Below are 22,163 nucleotides of genomic sequence, written 5' to 3' on the forward strand. Positions count from 1 at the left end.
GACTATTGAGTTCTTATGGGCTTTCCTATTAGGGACATCACAGGGATAAAATGGTAGTCATGTTTCCTATAGGAAACAGATGGCATTTGAACTTTGAGAGTTTGAGTGGGTTTAATAAAGGGACTATTTACAAAGGTGTAGATAAGTACAGCAAAACTGCAAGGAATAGTGCATTACTCCAGGGCTTGTGGCAGCCTGACACGTCACTGCCCCAAGGGTTGAAGCCGTAAAGGAGGGAGCAGTTAGCAGTTAGCAGAAGTAGGACAAGATGTCTGTATGAGAAGATGCCAGATTGGAGCTGTGACTTTCTACCAAAGGAAGCAGTCAGCCTGTGGCATCTCCACAGGGAAAGTGCCCGTGGAATAAATATATCAGCTCGGTCTCCTTCAGTCTCTTGCTGTCACTACCTATTGGCCGAACCCAACTAGAACTGAGAAGGCAAAGAATCCTCTGGCGTTGTCCATACAGGTCAGCCTCTGAGGTACACAGAGTGTGGGAAGAGTGGAGAATGGACCCAGAGGGACGATCAGAAGTAGAAACCAACTGAGTACTTATGAGGAAAATCATCTCCATGATACAGAGAGAAGAAGAAACCGGCGTACATGATGAGGCGCTGTTTAGAGCAAGCTAGATGGAGTGTTCGGTTTGCTGGCAGAGATGGGTATTTAATATCAAAACAGGTTTTCATGTAATTGTGTCCCTTGAAAAATCCTAAAATAGGAAATGCATATCCACCTCTATGAAAAGATTTGGGCGAGATTGCCCTGATGGGAGGAGCCTGGTTGGCTAGGATGACTTTGAAGGGTCCTTGTAACTTGAGGATTCTGTGTTCCAAGACGAGTGATGGAAATCAGGAAACAGAATCTCCTGCAAAATATTTCCTATGCTTTGAAATGGAAATTAGGCTGTTCCAATTTAGGAATCAAATTAAAGCAAATAGTCAGGGTGTTAGCGGGTTGTGCTCCTCCCGGTTTGAAGTGGCAAGTAAAGAGGGAAGGTTGCTTTTTCCTGGATGAAGCAGGATCTCACTCAGCCTGTTTTCATCTTTACTTAGCACCTGCTGGCTTGAAGCGGTGTCGCCCAAGTCATTAGGCGGGGGATGTGCCAGGAGCTTGACCTTCCGAGTCTGCTGCCCCTCCCCCGTGCCCCCATGACAGCCTCTCCTGATATAGATGGACAGGGGCTGGTTTAAAATGACAGTCTCAAGTTCGTGTCGGAAGAGAAGGCTAATTCAAAGAAACAGCCGGGCAAGTTCCCTTTCTCTGTAGGAATAATTATCCGCCCCTCTCCATGGCCCACCTGGGAGCCCATTTTGCCTTTAGATCCCGCTGGCAGAAGACCGACGATGAACTCTGTCGACATAGCATGTCCTTTATCCTTCACAAAGCCATTCGCAATGACTTCTTTCAGAGCTATCTCTACCTGCTGGAAAAAATTCCCCTGGGTAAGTGAGTCAGAGCTACTAGATAAGGGACAAGAAAGGGGGACTTTGTGAGGTCCTGAGACCTCAGCAAGAGAAGTTAGAACAAGGACACTTTTTATGTAAAAAGAACCTGCGACAGATGTCAGGGGGCTTAAATGTTTTCATGGCATTCTTTCTTGCAACGTGCAAAGATCAGGTGCTGCCTGGAAAGTTGGGTCTCTATTTTGCGATACCCTTGCCCTGTCAAGAACTGTGATTTTCTTCCCTGGGTGTCGGTTTGCCCGACTACCAGGCTTACAGAAATCCATTTCCTGAGTTTTGAAGAACTTTTAAAATATTTGCCACAATTGAGAGGGGGGCAAATTAGGTAACTCAAAGATGAGAGTATTAACATGGTAATATGTCAGCTAAGAGATAAAAAGAAAGACTAAACGGTAATAGATCGAGGTGTCCTTGTTCTGTGTGTGTGTGTGTGTATGTGTGTGTGTACATGAGCCCACACTCTGCATGATCCTTTCTGGCTTTCCTGAGTCACAGGAATAGAGAAGCAAAAAGGAGCAGGTTTTAGTCTGGTCTTTGAATATTAACAAAAAAACCTGGGGCAGTGGTCTGTCTCCCTTTTCCCTATTTCCTCCCGTTTTCAGGGAATTAGACAATAGGGCAATAAAAAGCTTATCAGGTTGGCTCCACTACTTTTCTTAGCCTCTGTGAATGGGGTTATTTCAAGGAACCCTTAACTGCGCCGAAGAGGAAATAACTTGTGATTAAAGAGTGAAGTGTCCCCCCTTTGATTTATATTTTCTCCCAACGAAAGCAGGACCAGTATGTATCCGCCCCAGTCTGTTTTCTTAACGCTGTCTGAAAGCCCCTTTGTGCACTTGATGTGGCCAGGGTTTCCAGACATGGTAGGAGCTACGTAATTCTTTGTACTGCGTTCAAGAAACTAGTTGTTAGCAGCCTACCAACTTTTCTTTTTATAAATCCATTTATGAAGGGATCTTTAATTCTAGACCTACAAATGCTTTCATCTTATGCAATGCCTCCTAAGAATTTCCTTATTTATGATTCTCTTTGGTCCTCACAGCTACACCGTGGGACGGATAGGATAATATGATCACTTTTCTCCTCCCACCTTCACAACCTTGCCCCCCATCTTATTTTTTCAAATGGGGAATAGAAAATTCAGAGATGATGAAATCTAACCGACACAGATCTCATTCAGATAGCAAAGCAAGAAACTAAGACAAGGGCTCTTTCCTGTAGGTCACACGGCCCATGAGTAATTCTTTAAGGATGAGTCATGCGTCTCATTTGTATCCAAATGGAAAAACTAGAGCAGTCCCTTTGGAAGGTGAGGCTGTCCTGGTTGTTCCACACACCGGCAGAGCGCTGCTTTTCCAGAGACACTTTTGAAAGCCTGTGTGTGCCACATCTCAGTAACATCTTAGTGGCTGAGCTGCCGTAGACTGGGAAGAGCTATCACTTACAATTACTAAGATACTCACCAAGGGGCAGACGGCTGCCAAATGTTAAAGATAATTACGAGAGAGATTTACCCCTCTGAAAGTAGCTGAAGATGAGTTAAGAAGGAAGAATAAAACAGTATCTTCTGAAAATCAGTTGAAAATTAATTCGGGAAAAGGAGAGTATGATTTACGTTTGGTCTCAATCCCTTTTTTAATTAGTAGAGTCATTCTGATTATACCGATTTTTCTCCTCTGTGAGTGTGCTGATGGTTTATGAGTGATTTGCAGTCTTTACCAAAAATATTAATAAGAACAAAGTTTTGACAGCATCTGCTATAAAAGCCCAGTGTAAAATAGGAAAAAGTGCAAATTTTCTGCTTTAGGGTTGGGGACTGGATGTGTGCCCTGCTTTGTCCTCTTAGCCTCACGAATGGCTCCTGAGGCACTTTGATATCTCCCATCAGTTCCCATTATCACTCTTTGAAAACCTCAGTGCATTTCTAAGCCAAAGACAAATCTGTCTCACTTAGTCAGTTTTCCAAGAACAGGTACTGCTTATTTTCTCTGACTGGGGTGATTCAGCCCAGGCATTCGTTTCCCTTGAGAGTAACCGAGGTGGCCCCATCCACGGTGTCTCTTTGATTTTAGCAGTTGGGAGCTATTTTAGTCTGTATACACTACGCTATCCTGCAGTAACAAACTAACCCTAAAATCTCAATGGCCAAACATAAAAGTTTACGTTTTGCTGTATCGTTTCAACAAGCATTATGGGGGTGGAGGCTGTGTTCCACGTAGGCTCTCAGGGATCTAGGATGACAGAGGCTCCACTGCTGGGAACACTGCTAGTCACTATGTTAAGAGAAGCTAGGAGCTGAAGTTTTCCCTAATAGCCCATAAATATTTTGTCCCAGAAGGACATACATTACATCTACTTAGAGACCATTGCCGGGAACCAGTTGCGTGGCCCTGTCTAACTACAGGGATGTTGAGCAACACAACATCCTGTACGCATGTGTGGTCTTTGGTAAGTGCTTCTGCCAGGGGGAAACACTGGTTTCTAGAGATAGAAACACCAGACACTTCTGCTTTCTGATGAGTTCAATTTAGTGTCAGAGATTTTAATGGAACTCTGTCATTGTGCAAAGAGCTCTTCAGTGTCCTGGAGAAGATTCAAACAATTAGACGCAGTATCTGTTCTTCAGAATTTTATAAACTGGTAATGAAGGCAAATCAACAAATAATTTTTTATTAATTTTTAAAAGGTTTAAATTAAGGTTACAAGAAAGGCAAGCTGTCAGCCCTATGAATACTTGGCTTATTTTTTTTTTTTTTGCACTGTTTTCTTCTCACGACAGATGTGAAAGCACCTCTAGGAGACTCTAAGCTAATTTCAAGGGGCAGAAAGGAACCAGCACGTGTGTCTCGCCTGCTAGTATGACTTTCATCCAATCACAAGTCTTCCCCAGACCCGTGATTATCTTACTTAACCCTTGGTTTTCTCCCCTAGGTGATTGTAATGTCTCTTTATGGGACGCATGTACCTACCTATGTTAGTTCTCTGATGGGACTCTAGTTCCCATGACTCATTCATCTTGTCCTCTTCTAGATCTACAGAATTTTACATTTACCGTGGTTCCTGGCACGTAGAAAGAACTCCATATCTGTTCCCAGCAGATCATGTGGCCTCCTAGTAGTAATTAATTTCAGGTCACTAAAGTCTTGAGTTCAAATTCTGACACTGCGCCTGATAGAGAAAGTCACCTCTGGAAGTTGCTAAAGTCTTTGAGTATCAATTTCCTCAGGGCAGTTGGAAGCATTAAAAGCAACTGCACGTAGTAAGTAGCCAGTACTCAGTAAGGATAGCCAGTACTCAGTAAGGCTTAGTTTTCCTTTTCTCCCTTGGAGCCAGGCCTCTTCTAATGTTACCAGATGGTCTTCCCTAGCACAGGCATTACCAAAGACGATAGGCTCAGCACACTTGTTTGGGACTTTTCAGGCAGCAGTCAGGCAGCAGGGGACAGTGAGCTTTTTAGTTTGAAAAGAAAACCTAGCCCGTAGATGCGCTCTCTCCTTAGCTCCGCTCACGTGTCTTGGAATTGGCTTCCCCTCCTTTGGTGGTTTCAAAACTTCGTAGAAATGAAAGTAAAGCCCTTCTTTTAAAAGGTTAGGGAAAGGCTACTGTAGGGCCTGCCGAGAGAGTTTGTTGTTTGGGGTAACTGTGGGAAGGACGGCGGCTAACCAGACTCTCTGATTCCTTCTCTCCTGCCTTCCTCCTTCCAGCTGCCTGCGTTAGGTGGCCGGTCCCACAAGCGCACTGTGCAGGGACATTCAGTCATGGGGGCATTTGCTGGAATATACTTGGCCAGATTCAGAAATTTGTGGAGAAGCAAGAGCATGCGTGACGCAAATCCCCTGTAACGGCTTGGCTGTGGTGTCAAACACAACACCGTGCAGGAGGAAACGGGAGTAAGCCGGCCGCTGCTCTCAGTGCTTTGCACGTTCCTAAGTCAGTGACTCCTGCCGGCGCGCCTGTTAGGTGGTACCGTTCTTTTCGTGCCTTATGTCTGCGGGGCCCATGTGCGGTGGTGGAGTTAAGGGACCTACCCAAGGTCACATGGCTGTGGGTGAGGAAGCAGGGTTAGAACCCGGGCCGTCTGACTCCAGAGTCGGCCTTTTTTTGAGGTTCAGAATCATGTTGCCTCCCAGTGAAAACGGCAGCTTGAGTTCTGTAGGCAGCGATGGAAGTTTTACTGTGTTTATTTGTTGACAGGAACATTAGGTTTGTACCGAGATAATCAACAAGAGAGGCAGGCCAGTGAGTAGGTTCATGTAACCTAGTTATACCAGCACAAGTGCACTTGGTGTCTTGGGGTGAGTGATTTGTCCGAAGGTGGTTGTTGGCGACCAAATAGGAAATAACAACTGTATACATCTCCAGTTGGTGAAGCAGTGCTCACGGGGCTTATTAAGGCCCAGCAGAGATGTTTCTACAGGTTAGCCCCCTCAAGGATCCTTCTAGCGTTCCCCACAGTGTACTTCCGAGTACAGAGAAGTCAGTGACCATTTGTTGATCACACATGGAGAAAGAGTCTATTTCTCCTGCACATTGTTAAAGGCTTCGTCTAACTTCACATTTGGAACAGGAGTTCCACAGTTTAGCAGAATACGGATGAGGTAGGACATGGCTATGACACGTCATCTCCAAGTGATATTAAATTACTAAATCTTTCTGAGTCTCTCATCAGTCATGGGCAAAATGAGGACTCCATCCCCAGTTTCATGTTATCATAATGAGGATTAAAATAGATAATATGAAGAGTTAATATGAAAGTGCTTACTATAAGGCCGGGTGCCTAAGAGGTACCCACCAATTTTTAGTACCTCCCCCTTCCCTTACCTCTTTCGACAGGAATCGGTCTCTAAGGAGGAAATTGCAACAATGGTCACCTGTTTGGCACCACAGTTAAAGGCCAGAGTTAACAAATAAAAACACTTCCCATAAGACACGTGGGACTGCCAAACAAAACTCAGCATATAACTATTGGCATTTTTCAAATTGATTTTACCCCTGTGGAGGCACGGCTGCACAACTCACTGAACAGTGATAGGTTTTCAAACGTTTGCTGTTACCTTTGCAATGCAGACGCTGCAAGATTATTTGCTTTAAAGAAATGGAGAACCAGGGGTGCCTGGGTGGCTCAGTGGGTTAAGCCTCTGCTTTCGGCTCAGGTCATGGTCTCAGGGTCTTGGGATCAAGCCCCACATCGGGCTCTCTGCTCAGCGGGGAACCTGCTTCCCCCGCTCTCTCTGCTGGCTTCTCTGCCTACTTGTGGTCTCTCTCTGTCAAATAAATAAATAAAATCTTAAAAAAAAAAAAAAGAAATGGAGAGCCAGATGCCTTGTTTTATTTAGCAGACTTTAGATGCACACATGGCATGAGAGGGATGAGATACGGGTTTTGGATTTAAATAGACCTGGGTTTATTTATTTTTAAAAAATATTTATTTATTTGATAGACAGAGAGACAGTGAGAGAGGGAACACAAGCAGGGGCTGGGACAGGGAGAAGCAGGCTTCCCGCCGAGCAGGGAGCCTGATGCGGGGCTCGATCTCAGGGCCCTGGGACCATGACTTGAGCTGAAGGCAGACACCCAACGACTGAGTTCCCCAGGTGCCCCTCGACCTGGGTTTAAATTCTGGTTGTGTTCTCAGTAGCTACTCAGTCTTGGGTAATTTAGCTCTTGCTGTCTTGCGCTCTTTCGTAAGTGACAGCATCTATCTTACCTGTTCTGTTAGGTGTGAACGCTAAGCATAGGTAGTGCATACGTCCGTGTTTGGTCAGTGGCAGTTACTACGTTTCATTATGTGGATTTGACTAATTAGGAGGATAGATAGAAACTACACGAAAAGTGTAACTTGTGTCACTTATGTCAGCTTTTCCCTCTAGCCACTCTCTCCTTTGTTGAACCTGCATGCTATTCCAAGAACAGAAAGTGAACCATATTCATTTAGTCAGTGGATATTCAAAAGAGGCCTGCTATGTGTTAAGCATAATGGTAAGTGCTGAGGTTGCAAGCACAAGTGAGAGACAGCCTTAGCCTGAAGAATTCAATGTGGGCGAGAGATCCACACAGAGTGTTTTTGCGGAAAGTGGAAACAGAGTGCTAGAGACTGCCACAGGCTACGAGGTGCACAGGACACATGGCGACTGCTGAATCAGGTCTGATGGTTCCAGTGCACATCTCACATCTCACCGTGAGGAGTCTCCCCCCTCTATCTTAGCCAGACATGTAGACTTCTAAAGTTTGATAGTAGGTTAGGTAGAACACTCAAGAAAGAGAGTCGGGAAGATGTTCAGCCAAGGTGGTAAAGAATATGGCGTGGGGTGGCAGGTCCTTGCCGAAGCGGGGAAAGTGTGTTGTCCCTCCTGCCCTCCCTTTGGTCACCTCATTTGTGATCAAGCCTGGAAAGAATTAGGAACCGCTGAACTAGCCCTCAGCTGAAAAAGAAGAAGCACTCGAAAACTTTTAGGGTAGGTAGCGCATTATTTTAGAGATCGAAACCACCAGATACTTAAAGCATCCAAGGACTAAATCAAACCTAGAGGGCCCCTCAGGGCAATTCCAAGACTTGATAATCACAAGTATTCTAGTATTCCGAGACACCAGACCTTGTTTGTCTTTCCGGTTTAACTTCTGTCACTTAGCATAATGCCCTCAGGGTCCATCTATGTTGTCATAAATGACAGGATTTCCTTCTTTTTTTGTGGTTGAATAATATTCCATGGTACCTAGATACTTCCTCCCTCCCCGCCTGCCTCCCCGCCTGCCTCCCCGCCTGCCTTCCTCCCTGATTTCCCTCTTTTCTTCTTTCCATTTTTACCATTATTCTTTAATGGCTAAACTGGGAAGTTCTCATCTGTAAATCTCTTTTATGGAAGGTCTTACCATTCATAAAACCATCTCCTATTGGGATTTTTTCCCCCGTTTATAAACAAAAGGTTAACATGATCCATTATCCTATCTCAAATCATTTCAAACTAAATTTTCTCAACGTAACCTACCTATTCTCCCAGATCAATTTTTAGTTGACAAACAGTTTTAACATTTGGAACAAAGTCTAAAAAAAAACTATAACCAACCGTTTAGAAAAACAAAAAGGAAGAAGAAGGAAAGAGAAGACAAGAAGATACTCAGCAGATATAAGCGCTTAGCTATTAACAAAATTTTCCTTAGGGAGTTCGCAAGATCTGAATTCTTCTTCAGGAAAAATTAACGTGTATTCTACTTTCCTTTTTGTAACAAGTGAACCATTGCAAGGGTCTTGGGAGTTCAGCCCATAATGTAGGTCAGGAAATAAGTACCATATTATATCAAGAACGAATAGAACTATATCAAGAACTCTGTCTTAGGCTACTCCAAATTTCAGAGACATTGCAGTCCTACAAGAATGAGCTGCTAGTGTATTCCTTTACTAAAAAGGCACAAACTGATGATTGATTACCTTATCTGAGTCAAATTGCACTGTTGCGGGAGCTACCAAGAGAGCGGAATCTGGGGCTGGCCATGACACCTCATATATCGTTTTAGTGAAATGCTCCTGTCAATTAGGTGAAAATGAGAACTGAAGCCCATAACCGTAAAAACCTACCTATTGAGTCTGACCCCTGCTGGGCTTGGCATTCACTTGGGGTCTAAATGTTGCTGGCATAATGGACCATTCCCATTTCTAGATTAACGGTTTTAATAGACTTTACCAACTAGTTGACTTAAGCAGGTGATGATGAGTATGGCTGGATCAATGAGAGTACTGGGCTCTAGCTTGCTTGTGGTCCCAGGCAGCATGCAACTTGGGGAAGAGTCTATGAGCTGTGATTTCCTAGACTGGTTTTCTGAGAGATACACAGAAGAATTTGGAGCCCTCATGGTATTGGGATGGCTAAGCTTGATTTTTGTCATCCCTGTAGAATTTATTGAGCCACATATTTATTGTTAATATGTGTATAAAATGGCAAAAAGCATCTACATATTTAATTCTTTTAAAAGATTTGTATTTTAACAAATCTGTAACAGTTAATATATATGGAACTACAGCATATAATATTGTTAGTCTCTAGAAAGACTAACAATATTATATTGTTATATCCCTTTCAGCAAACTCATGACCATTCAAAGGTCCAAAAATTGGCTCCAACATCTTTGAGTTGGAAAATACCAGTGTAACTCCATAGATGGAATATATTATAATGAAACATTATAAGTGGTGTTTCTTGGATTTTCAACTTTTAGAATCAAAATTTGGGACTATGTAATTGTTATTCAATCAAGAACCAAGCAGTGCCTTAGTCCAATTTCACAACCTCGGTGCTACTTGAATAAAAATGATTCCAGTTAAGGTTAAATAGATTCTCATATACTCTTTTTACTGAAAATTATGTTTTTTAATTTGCTTTATATCATAACATTTTTGTACTGTTATATATTTTGTTTGGAGTTTTCACTTATCTTTTATTTGAGATGGTTAAGATACAAAAATATGTCTTCTTTAGAATATAACTAATGTTTCTTTGATTCTTTTTTTCTCTATTGCCCAGAATCCAATTCATTCTACTTCTGGATGAACTTATGTTTCTGTAGCCTATATTTTCTGTTGTAATAAAGACTGATTTCTTTCCAGATTTGATAAGTATCTATCATTTTGGGATTTCTTTTCATTGGATTGCTGGGTTAATTTCATTGTCTTTTGACACATACTTTGTCTTGATTTTCACCTTGATTGGGCTGGAATACAGCTTCAAGAAATTCTGAAGAATGGATCCTTGGTAGGTAAATATTCTTCCACATTTGAATGGGTATTAAGTTTTAGGTTCAAAATAATTCTCTCAGAATATTGATGGCATTCCTTCTTTACTTTCTAGTATTTATATTTTTCTTCAAGATTTTATTTTTAAAGATTTTATTTATTTATTTATTTATTTATTTATTTATTTAAGAGAGAGGCAGTGAGAGAGAACATGAGCGAGGAGAAAGTCAGAGGGAGAAGCAGACTCCCCATGGAGCCGGGAGCCCGATATGGGACTCGATCCTGGGACTCCAACTGAGCCACCCAGGCGCCTAAAGATTTTATTTTTAAGGAATCTCTACACCTAATATGCTGCTCAAGCTCACAAGCCCCAGATCAAGAGTCACATGCTTTACTGACTGAGCAGCCAGGTGACCCTATTTTCTGGTCTCAGCTCTTCTTTCTCTCTCTCTCTCTCTCTTTCTGCTTTCTTTCTTTCTTTCTTTCTTTCTTATTATGTTCAGCTAGCCACTGTTTAGTACATGATTAGTTTTTGATGAGTGTTCAGTGATTCATTTAGCTGCATATAATTCCCAGTGCTCTGATGAGACCTATGTTGTAAGCTTGATTCTACTCCTTTGAATATAGTTGCCAGATAAAATATAAAACTCCAGATATATTTGAATTTTCAATGAATAATTTTTTGTGTTAGTATGCCCTGTGCAGTATACAATATTTCAAGTATACATATACTAAGAAATTTTTATTGTTTATATAAAATTCAAAACTAATTGCTTGTCTCATATTTTTATTTGCTGAATCTGGCAACCCTCCTTGAAGGTCAACCACCTTTTCCCTTCTAAACAACTTTAGGATCTTCTATTTCTAGGATTATTACTCTTTGTGTTTTGAAATTTCCTAAGGATTTGTGTAAATTAAATACATGTTTCTCAGTATTTGTTGGACCCTACAATCACTCTCAGCTCTGGGAAATTTTCCTCTATTATTTCTTTAATAGTTTTCTTCCTTCCATTTCGAAGTTATTGAGAATTCTAATTGGCTTGATGTTTGGGACTCCTGAATTAAGTCTTTATAGCTCTAATCTATTTACCTCAGTTTTTCATGTCTGTCTTTTTATTTATGTTCTGACAAATTTATTCAATGCTCTATTCCAAAGTTTTTGGTAATCAAAACTTTAATTTCTAAGAATTCTTTGTTATTCTTTGAATTATCACTTTCTTGGCATCTTATTTTTGGTTTATGGATGCACCAGTTCTCATATCTCACCAAGATTATATTTTTTTCTGTTTAGTTTTGGTTTAAATTCTCATCTACTTCCTGAATTATTTCTATTTTCTTTTGGGTCATTTCTAATGGCTTATCTCTGTCTTTTTCTTTCAGACTGTTGTTTTAAAAACCTCACGTGTTTGGAAATCATTTTTTATCCATAGTTAGGGATAAGGCCAGGTTCAATGATTCTAGGTAATGGAGAAGGTTTCCTCTGTTAAATATGTCTCCCCTGAAAAGAAAGGATGACAAGAGCTATACATGTATAGGCAGATCTTATTTATCTATCTATCTATCTATCTATCTATTTGACAGAGAGAGAGAGAGAGAGAGAGAGAGAGAGAGATATCACAAGCAGGCAGAAAGGCAGGCAGAGAGAGAGGAAGGGAAGCACGTTCCCCGCTGAGCAGAGAGCCCGATGTGGGGCTTGATCCCAGGACCCTGGAATACGATCTGAGCCGAAGGCAGAGGCCCTGACCCACTGAGCCACCCAGGTGCCCCCATGTATAGGTAGATCTCACCAGACTCTGATCTGTGTGAGCAGATGAGATGCTTGGGTTCATCTATATGCTAAAATGAGTCATATTTCAGGATCCCAATACTAACTGCTTTAGGTTTCCTTGGGCAATTAATTGAATTAAATTTTTTAAAGAAGACACTCCTTCACCCAGGGTTATAGCTGTGCTGCTAGTTGCTTTTGGGAGGGTGTGTTTGTCCTCTCACTGGTTGGCTTGCAGAGAGATTTTTGACTAACTCTTATTTCCTTTTGTATCTATACAAGACTGAACAATTTTTTTTAGCTTTGTTCCATCTGCTTTTTGTCTTTCAAACATTTGTTGAAATCATGAATCCACCATGGCACTCCTCTCATTTTCTTCATTGTTATGTGTTGAGTTTATTAAAAAAATTGGGAGGAATCTGGGGAAAGGCAAGATAAATGCATGTATTCAGCCTACAGACTTGAATCAGAATTTCCTTCCTTTCCTCCACTCTCTATAATTTCCTCCTGAATGTCCCCTAATGAGAATATTTTATATCTAAAGAGGTGCAGTTTTGTCTACAAAAAAAAAAAAAAAACACGTACATCTGGATTTACTCTTCAGAAATGGGAGTACGTATTTTTTCTAAAAATAAATGTCTTAAAATAATACCTTGTATGGTTTCTTAAATAATGAAGTGGCATAGTATATGCGAATGTGCCTAATATACTACCTGGTACAGAATAGTTGCTCAACCAATCTTTTTATCCTTTTTTATTACTTTATTTTCAGAAGAAAGAGCTCAAGCACATCTTCTGTAATGTTGGTACAAAGAAATAGTTCAGTATGAGTTGCTTTAAAAAGTGGTGAAAAAAATAGCTACCCTGAATGTACCTTGTGATTAGAAGTAAAGGTTAATGATCAAGTTCTCATAAAACATTTGGAGCTCAAAGATAAAACTCACTATGGAACTTGTGACCGTCTTCATTCTATTATGTTAAATGCTGTTAAACTTCTAGAAAATACAGTAATAAACTAAAGTTCCATTAAACTATAGAGTTAGTAAGTCACAAAAATGCCACTATGCATGAGATACCTGAAGATCAGAGAGGTTAAGAAGTTTTGCTAAGGTAACATATTAAGCCTCTGAACCAGAACTCAAACTTAGGTCTTCTTACTATGATGCCTTTCCTCCACGGCACAAATTCACAGGCTTCTTTCTAAGAGACAATTCAATGTATATTAAGAATGAACTTGTTCTGTCATATAAATACTAATAATATTTCATTTGCAGTGAAATTGTATGCTTTAACAAGTCAAATCATCAATGGTGAGATGCAGTTCTATGCCAGAGCTAAACTTTTCTACCAAGAAGTACCTGCTACAGAAGAGGGTATGATGGGAAATTTCATTGAACTGTCCAACCCAGATATCCAGGCTTCTCGGGAATTTCTTAGGAAATTTGTTGGGGTGAGTTATCCAATTGCTGCTTGATAAGCAAGCAAAGTCTTTGCAAACATTGCACTCACATGCTTCTGTGTTGTCATTTAAGTCATATTGAAGTCAAATAGCTCAGCCAAGAGTTTAGCCTGAAAGTCTGCATTAAGATGTTGAGAGGGGATAGGTTGCATCAAACCACTGGTTCATCCCACTTGGCATTTCATCATCCTAGTACCAGCTAATCTCTCGTGCTTCAGGGGAAGGTGAACCAGCAGTGCTAATGTTATAATTTGGGGATTAGGAAGACATCTCTTTTCAGACTCTCACAGATGAAATAGTTGACACCAAAATGATTGATGAGAAGGCCATTTGGGATCTTGGGGCTATTTATTGATTTCCTGTAATACAAATTCAATGTAGTAAAGAAATGCATGCTTATGCTTGGTTTTAAAATGATAAGAACAGTAGAATCTCCTTATATTATTTAATACATAGTGCAGACTTTGCCTGGAAAGAATGTGATCTCTCTGTAGCTCTGGTCTTGGATGAAACTCTTTCCTTACTCCCCCACCCCATAGGGACAGACTGTATAGTGTGGTGGCCAAAAACTTGGGCTTCAGAGTCATTAGGTTCTTCTATTTAGTGTATAAGCAACCTTGGAATTGTTTAAGTGCTCTAAGTCTCAGTTTTTTCACCTGTGACTAGGGCATAACCCTAGAACCTTCCTCATAGGATAATGTGAATATTAAATGAGATAATATGTATCAAGTGCTTGCTTTGTTGCACATAATTATCATTCAATAAAACTAGTTTATTTCTACTACTACTACTACTACTACTACTACTACTAGGCTTACATAAAATATATTCATTACAGTTTAAGGAACTTCATCCAGTTGTTTGAATAAACTTAGGAGCTGCAGACACAATAAAGCTGTTATTGGTCCTGCTGAAGCCATAAAGTCCTAACTGGCAAACAAGTTTCATCCCGATCATTTTGAAGTCATCTGTAGGAAATTTGGAGCCCATTTTATTCTTATAAAAGCACTGGGTGTTACATGAGACTGATGAATCACAGGCCTGTACCTCTGAAACCAATAATACATTATATGTTAATTAATTAAGTTTAAATTTAAAAGAACATTATAAGTAAACATTATAAGTAATAATTTATAATAAATTTATTATAAATAAACATTATAAATAAGTATTTGGGTTAGGTTGCCAAGCTCCTTAGAAGCACAATATCCCGAGTGTTGAAGTGAGGTTCACCTCACATCCATCCTCCTTGGAGCCCCACGTGCCTGAGCAGAGAGAGTTGGATCAGGACGGAGCAGCCACCGGGGCCCCTGTGTGAGCGTCAGCCACCGCCACGAGGGCCGGGTCGGCTGGAGGTGACGGCTGTGGCTCTGTAGATGTCAGGGCAACCTGGAGTATTTCTCATCAGTGTTTCTGACTGATTTCTGGGAGTGGTTTTCTGAGACAGTTGCTCAGCTAAGCACTTTAGAGGTATCGTCTTGATTATGTTCCATAAGAATTCTAGGAGGTAAGTACTGTCATTATCCTTGTTTCTCCAGTTTTGGAAACTGAGGTTTGGACGTGTGAAATAAGTTGTCAAGGTGATGGAGCCGGTAAGAGACAGAGCCGGGACTGAAGCCCAACCAGGCCTTCTGACACCAAACTCTTTCCTCTTAACCACAACATACTTTTTCCATTTGTCTCATGAAGCAGAAAAGTCCTTGCTCTGTGTGTGTGTGTGTGTGTGTGTGTGTATACACACACACATGTACCATGGACCTCAGTTCTCCTCCAGCCTGGCTGAAAGCAATCTCTCCTGCCTGCCTGGTGGCGAGGCCGACTTTGATCCCAGTGCGCCTGAGAAGCTTAGTTAATAATCCAGCTGTCTTGTCACTCCGAGTGGAATGCCAAGCTGACCACAGGGATGCTGGTCAGACAAAGCCCATCCACATGCCCATGGCCCTGGGAAAGGAAACAGCCTTATGCTTGCATGTTTATGTTGGAAAAAAAACAGCCTGCTCTTTTCAAACAAATATAAGGAGTCCTTCTCAGTAGACAAGGCTCGTTGTGAAACAGTGACCTCTAACTAATGGCAAACAGTCTTTTTAAAGAAATGATATTTTGGTGCTTTGACCTTAATAATCTGCTAAATTAGTATCCAGGTCAAGATGCAAGGCGCTAGGGAATACGAGTATCTGACATGATTTATCTCATGTCAACTGGGAAAAGGCAGAGTGTTTAATATAAAGTTTTGCCTTCCTTTCACCACTTAGTGACCCAGGACAGTGGGAAAGGTGTTTAAACTTGTTTCAAATATGTTTGCTTTAGCAAACAAACAAATATACCAAGATGATGTCACTGGCATGGCTGATAACTTTCCTCGGTTTTATTTAGTCTTCTAGCGGGAAAGCAGCAGTTTATACAAAGTAACCAGTATTCGTTGGTTCTTTATCTTTTGACATCTTGCAGAGATGAGATGACTAAAAAACTCTGGGTCTCACTTGTTCTATTTCATGGTTTTTATATGGTGGCATTTAACACTTTCCTTTTAGTTTTAAACTCCACTGGATGAACTTAAAATGATGTTCTTCGAAGAAAAATATATAGGCAGAATCAAAACTAAAATGAAATTCGCAACAGCATTTTGCTATTTTATATGAATCCATACATAGGAAGACAGCGTCGTAAATGACAATGAAAATAACAAAACGTGCTGTGATGATACACAACTAACGAATCACTGAACACTACATCAAAAACTAATGATGTACTATAGAGTGGCTCACTCAACATAATAAAAAATAAGCATAATATTAGATGTAATATTTATTCAAGGTCATTATATAATAAAAGCATTTTTCAATTAAAAAAAGGAAAATAACAAAACGTCTTGTTTTGAAATCATACATTGTGTGTAGGTCTAGTCATATTCATGGAAAGACATGAGCTTTCAATAGGGGCAGCCATAGTGTCCAAGAGGCAGGAGATCTCCCTGAGATCTGTTTTTAAATACTCCTTCCTAGAGGAGTTGTGTGTGAAAGAGAGAGTGAAATTTGGTGCCAGGATCAGGGAGGCAGTGCCAGTACATGTAGAGTAGACAACGAGAACCAAGCACTAGGGTAGGAGCGGGGGTACACAGAATTAGGGTGAAGGGACCTGAATGTATTTGTAAATAACCGTTGTTTCAAAAGTAACTATAGTCAAATATCACACATCTAAGTTGGAGAAAAATACAACTCCAAGGGTGAGAATTTTCAAGGGAATTCTATTTCAAACCTTTCACCTCTCTGAACCTCGGTTTCTTTGTCTGAAAAGGTAGGGAAATTAGACATGAATGCTTTAAAAACTCTAGGGTTTTGCTAAGATCCTTCAAGGTCTTATTGGGAGAATGATAGGGAGGGTGAGTGGATGAGGCCCTACCTCCCCTTAGCTAGAGCGGCTTTGTGTTTATGTGGTCCATTGAGATAAAGGAGGAAAGCTTTGATCATCTCAATTCCTCTGGCACAGGTCTCTGAGCCCTCTTTTTCATTCTGTGGTTTAATCCTAAGACTACTTGCTACGATAACCTGAGCAACATGATCCATAGAGATTTAAAGCCAAGTAACGGTAGGAAGAATTTGTAGTTATAATCTCTAATTGAGCATATACATTTCTACTAACATCATTTTCAGTAGCTTAAATGAATTTCCCTATACTTTCCCCATCCTGTTTATGTAACAGATTTACTTAAAAGATGTTTTCATTATGGTGTTAACAGTACAAATCTTTAGCCTAAACCTTTTTTATTTTTCTGAACTAGTTTACGTTATAATACCCGAAGGAGGGAGGTGACATAGTGTAAGTCGGAATGGCAAACCCATGGAACATGTACTGACACTTCCCCTTTCCATGCACAAGGCAGACATTACTAGACAATCACAGAACTCTTTCCTTCATTGAGTCTCATTGAAGCCTTATGATTTTGTTCAACACAGCATTAGACAGATACTACAGAGGGAATCAGGGCTGGTACTTGAGGTGACAACGCTAAGGCAGAACTGGGTTTGGATTCAAGCAGTTCCGTGTTCAAGTCCTAATTTTGCCATTACTGTGTGGTATTAGAAATCTAAATTTCCTCAGCTTCAAACGTGGGAATAATCATGATTTTATGGAATTGTTTTGATTATTATAGTTATTACAGATGGAAAGAGCTTCTGTGTATGAGCACTTGATAAATCATGGTTATTATGATTCAATTTGAAAAGAAGCCACAACTGCTTCACTTTTTGTTCTTCATTGTGACTTTATTGATGTGAAGAAGGCCTCCTGGGTACACTAGAAAGGAGCATTTCTGCTGTTGCCTTCTGCTCAAACATCACCTCTTGATCCTTAGACAGATGTTTTTTTAAAAATCTTTAGTTGCTGTGAAAACAAGAGCAGTCTTTCTCAAGATTTTGATTGGCAACATAAGTATCTTATTGCTGTAATTTTTAACACAAAACATATTTAGCAGTCATCCCTCATGACAAGTAATCTAGACAAGATAATGCATAGACACTGAATAGTATACACTCATGTATATAATAGTATATACTCATGTATATGTGTGTGTGTGTGTATATATATGTATATACATATGACAAATATGTATCTGTGTATGTGTATGTATAGGTATGTGTTACTTTGTAGGAGCAAGTTAGAGAAAGTTTCCATTGGCTGGCTTCCCCCTGCACCGCCTATCTATCCATCATCTCCAGTTAATTTAGTGTACAGTCATTATAAAAACAATTTTAGAGGGAATTTGTGCCCAGTAAATCAGGTAATTTCTCTTATAAAGGCAGAAAACAATTTTTAGCATGAAAAGAGACGACAAGACTTTGCTGCAAACACCTTCTATCCATGTGATAGGGCTGTGTGCCACCGGGGCTAGGTTTGAAGTAAAATTCTGGCCTAAAAGGCTTTCTCACTGCTTTGCTCTTTCCTTTCCTTCCTTTTACTTTTCTTTTCTCTCATTTCCTTTCTCTTCTTCTCTTCTCTCACTTCTCCTCTCCTCTCTTTTTCCTCCCTCCTTCCCTCCCTCCCTCCCTTTTTCTTTATATAGCCATAAGCCACCCTGCAGGTCCATTTAGCTGTGGGCTTGACCCAGATTTGCAGTTAATACAATTCTACTTTTAAAGGGCTTTCAGTGGTTTGTTTCCTTGAGAAAATTACCAAGTTTTTAGACCTAAGATACTACTTTCTGACTTTGAAATTCTTTTGAAGATATATATTTGGATAAAATACAGAAAGTGAAAGCTAGCAAGGTTGGGTATTTTTTTGAAAAAGGGAACTGGGTATTCTAGAACTCAATCGTGGTAGTGGGTACATGCTCGTATACTTTGTTCAAACTCATTGAATGGTGTATTTAAAAGAATGCATTTTATTACGTGAAACTGACCAAAATAAAGTTAGTTTAAAGAGGTCATTGGAGTGTCCTAGACTCAGGGTCAGTGTTTGTATTTGAAGTATTCCATAAGGTACCTTTCTGCAGGGCCCCGGGCGAGCTGGGACAGACTGTGCCTTGGATTGCGGCTCTGGGATAGGAAGGGTCAGCAAGCATGTCTTGTTGCCGGTTTTCAACAGTGTGGAGCTGGTGGACATGATGGAATCGTTCCTCCTCGAAGCCCAGAACTATCTGCAGGTCAATGGGGACAAGGTAGAAAGTTACCACTGCCACAGCCTGCAGGAATTCACGCCTCCATTGGGCAGATACGATGTCATCTGGATTCAGTGGGTCTCTGGTTAGTGCTGCATGGCCCAACATCTGCCTTTTTCCCCTTCCCAGATAGAGAAGACAACACCTGGGACTAATTTGAGGATGGGTGGAGGGGAAGCAAAGACCTAAAGGGAGATTGAGTTGTAGTCATGCTTAGAGCAGTTAACTAGACTTAGGCATCTTAGAAACCCCCAGAGCTCTGGTCCTCCCAATCTCTCCCCTAAGATGCTCTGCTACAAGCCTGAAAGTTCCCATATTCAGGGATGGAATGCCTTTATACCAACCTAACTCTAAGAAGAAAACCAAATACTTAAAAAACTTTAAAAAGTGAGGTCAAAAAAGTTTATCCCCATTTATTGGCAAAACTAGACTTTCTTAGATTTAAATTCTCAGGAAATGAGGTAGCAATGAATTCGAATTTGGTCTAAGTGAGTGTGAGTGTGTCTAGGAGACACAGGAGTGATGACAAAATTGGGTTGTCTGGGGACAATGGCACGGACTCAGGGGCTAGGCAATAGTTTATTTTGTGCTTGTGAGATAGACAGACCAGCTAGTTGAATTCCTATTTTATAGATGGGACACAGAGCCTCCTCAGAGAGGATACCTGTCCTCTTCCCTAAATTCTTAAGTCTCCTGCAACTAGACCAGTTCAGGCTCTTAAGTAATTCGTGAATGAATGAACAAATGATCTCCTTATTCTTAGCCTCGTGGTCTTTCCTACCTTCCTACTCTCCTCTCTCACACCCGTCACTTCATCCTGTTCCCCCATCTACTTGGCCTCACCTGTAGGGCACCTGACTGATAAAGACCTTCTTGCGTTTCTTTCCCGGTGCCGAGCTGGCCTGAAAGAAAATGGTGTCGTCATACTCAAGGACAACGTGGCTCGACAGGGCTGTCTCTTCGATCTCTCTGACAGCAGTGTGACTCGGGACATGGACATCCTCTGGAGCCTCATTAGGAAGAGTGGGCTGGTGGTGCTGGGCCAGGAGAAGCAGGAAGGTTTTCCAGAGCAGTGCGTCCCGGTGTGGATGTTCGCGTTGCACAGTGATGGACATTCCTGACTGGCAGTGGAATGCAGGGCTGGGCTGCACAGAGCGCTTTGGGGCAGAGGCCCTCTCCTCCTAGTTCATGGGGTGATGGAGAGAAGAGATGCAATGCATGTCTGGAAATGATGTAGTATGTAAAATTTTCCACTGATTTTATAAGGACATGCACACATCCAGTGGATTTTCTGGACGATGTATAGAGTAAAACATCAGGAAAATTGTTTTAAGAACTACTTGTATACACCCAAACTATACAAGTGAACACAAAAACAGAAAAGGGAGCAATGTTAAATTCTAAACTGTCTTGGTCTGTGAAGATTTGCATTATGGAGTATCCCGGGAGGGTGGGTTCAAGTCTAGACCCCCTTTCTCTGCCCTCATGCTAGTTACAGTCTATTTCATTCCTCTTTAGGACTGCTACTTCTCTTAGACAAAAAATATCTATCTAATTAAGACAGCACCAGTCAAAATAGTCTATGAAAACAAATCCACTGCTTCATTTTTCTTTAGCCTTTCTCTTCCCAGAGAAAGTATATGTGGCTTCACTTTCTATTTTGGTTCTATTTTACCACCCAATGATGTAATATGGATGTAATTTGATAACAGAGGTCTCCATTTCAGTGATGAGGAAGTGTCTCCTTTCAGGAGAAAATGTTGTTCGTTGAAATTTCAGCTGTGAATGTATAAGTAAATATCTTCGATAATCTAATTTTAGCCATTGGCCTCCAGCACTGCTTGCTTTATTGCTGCCAATCCTGTTTCGTTCATTGCTAAGAATGTACATTGGAAAGAGAAGGGAAATGATAAACCATGAAAACTAAGCTAGCTGGATTAATTTAAGGCATCGGTTTAGTTAAAAATAATCTAGGGGTGCCTAAGTGGCTCAGTTCTTTAAGCATCTGACTCTTGATTTCGGCTCAGGTCATGATTTCAGGGTATGTCCTGCATGGGGCTCTGTGCCAGGTGCGGGATCTTCTCTCCCCCTCTCCCTCTGCCCCTCCCCACCTCAAAAAATATCTAAAATCATTCAAACAAAAGATGCAATTTAATGTTTTTTTTAAAGATTCATTTATTTATTTGAAAGAGAGAGAATGAGAGAAAAAGCATGGTGGTGGGGGGGGGAGGGTCAGAGGGAGAGTCAGTTTCCCCCTGAGCATGGAGCCCCATGTAAGACTCAATCCTGGGACTCTAGGATGATGACCTGAGCTGAAGGCACTTGCTTAACCAACTGAGCCACCCAGGCATTCCAACTTGTAATTTACTTTTTATTAGCAGAATGTTTAAATATAACTGATTTAAGGCACTCCAATATATTCATGTTGAAAATATACCTATTTGATATTGACATGTATTTGTATCTTGATATATGTTGAGTTTTGTTTGAGATGCAAAATATCAGTTTAAGTAAAGAAGGTCTACTCCATGGATGCGCTATAACCATAAAAAAATACTTGTAAGTCAGAGCTCTAACTTAGGAGGAAAACAATCGTTATGAAACATTTACTACCTTGTTATAGGATTACTGTAGTAGTTTTATTTATGTCCTGGAAAATTAAGTCACTTACTTTGCCTCTGGCACCTTCTACATGTTGTGTTACTGACCATGCTCTAGGGTAACAGAATGAGAGTTGGAACCATTAGAGAACAAGCCAGAACTAAATCAAATGGCAAGCCATTGCTAAACAAATGAATATGGCAAAACATGGGCATTCATGATTTAATCCTCTGTGCCTTGGAGAAAATTAGCCAAATCATTTTTTAAGGCTTATTCTAGAAATTTTCTTTTATACTAGCACCCTTAATTCTCTTATCTCTTAACTTTCTGTTTTGCCAATATTCAAATGCTAGTTGACAAATTATCAATTTTTCTCTGCTCCCAGGTTCTTGAGCTGGAAGAAATAACATGGTTGTCTTAGAAATAGGTTCTTTAACTCAGATGAGTTTTGGAGATTGACCAACAGTCCCTTTGTGTTCCTAAGTCAAGTCACTT

The 22,163-nt window shown here is 40.7% G+C and overlaps 1 protein-coding gene and 1 long non-coding RNA gene across 2 annotated transcripts in view; both read left to right on the top strand.

Moving 5' to 3' along the window:
* The window catches only part of LOC309849862, a 92,437-nt gene that overhangs the window by 20,197 nt on the left and 50,077 nt on the right, over window positions 1-22,163 (top strand). The window lies entirely within an intron of this gene.
* On the top strand, window positions 1,291-20,788 carry NTMT2 (N-terminal Xaa-Pro-Lys N-methyltransferase 2; the record flags this gene model as incomplete). The annotated part of the gene is made up of 4 exons (XM_082702809.1): window positions 1,291-1,444; window positions 13,230-13,405; window positions 18,903-19,152; window positions 19,917-20,788. 4 exons carry the CDS (start codon window positions 1,291-1,293, stop codon window positions 20,186-20,188), a joined length of 852 nt encoding a protein of 283 aa, XP_082558935.1. The 3' UTR covers window positions 20,189-20,788.

The sequence above is a fragment of the Mustela nivalis genome, assembly GCF_964662115.1.
Source record: "Mustela nivalis genome assembly, chromosome: 16".
Lineage (NCBI taxonomy): Eukaryota > Metazoa > Chordata > Mammalia > Carnivora > Mustelidae > Mustela > Mustela nivalis.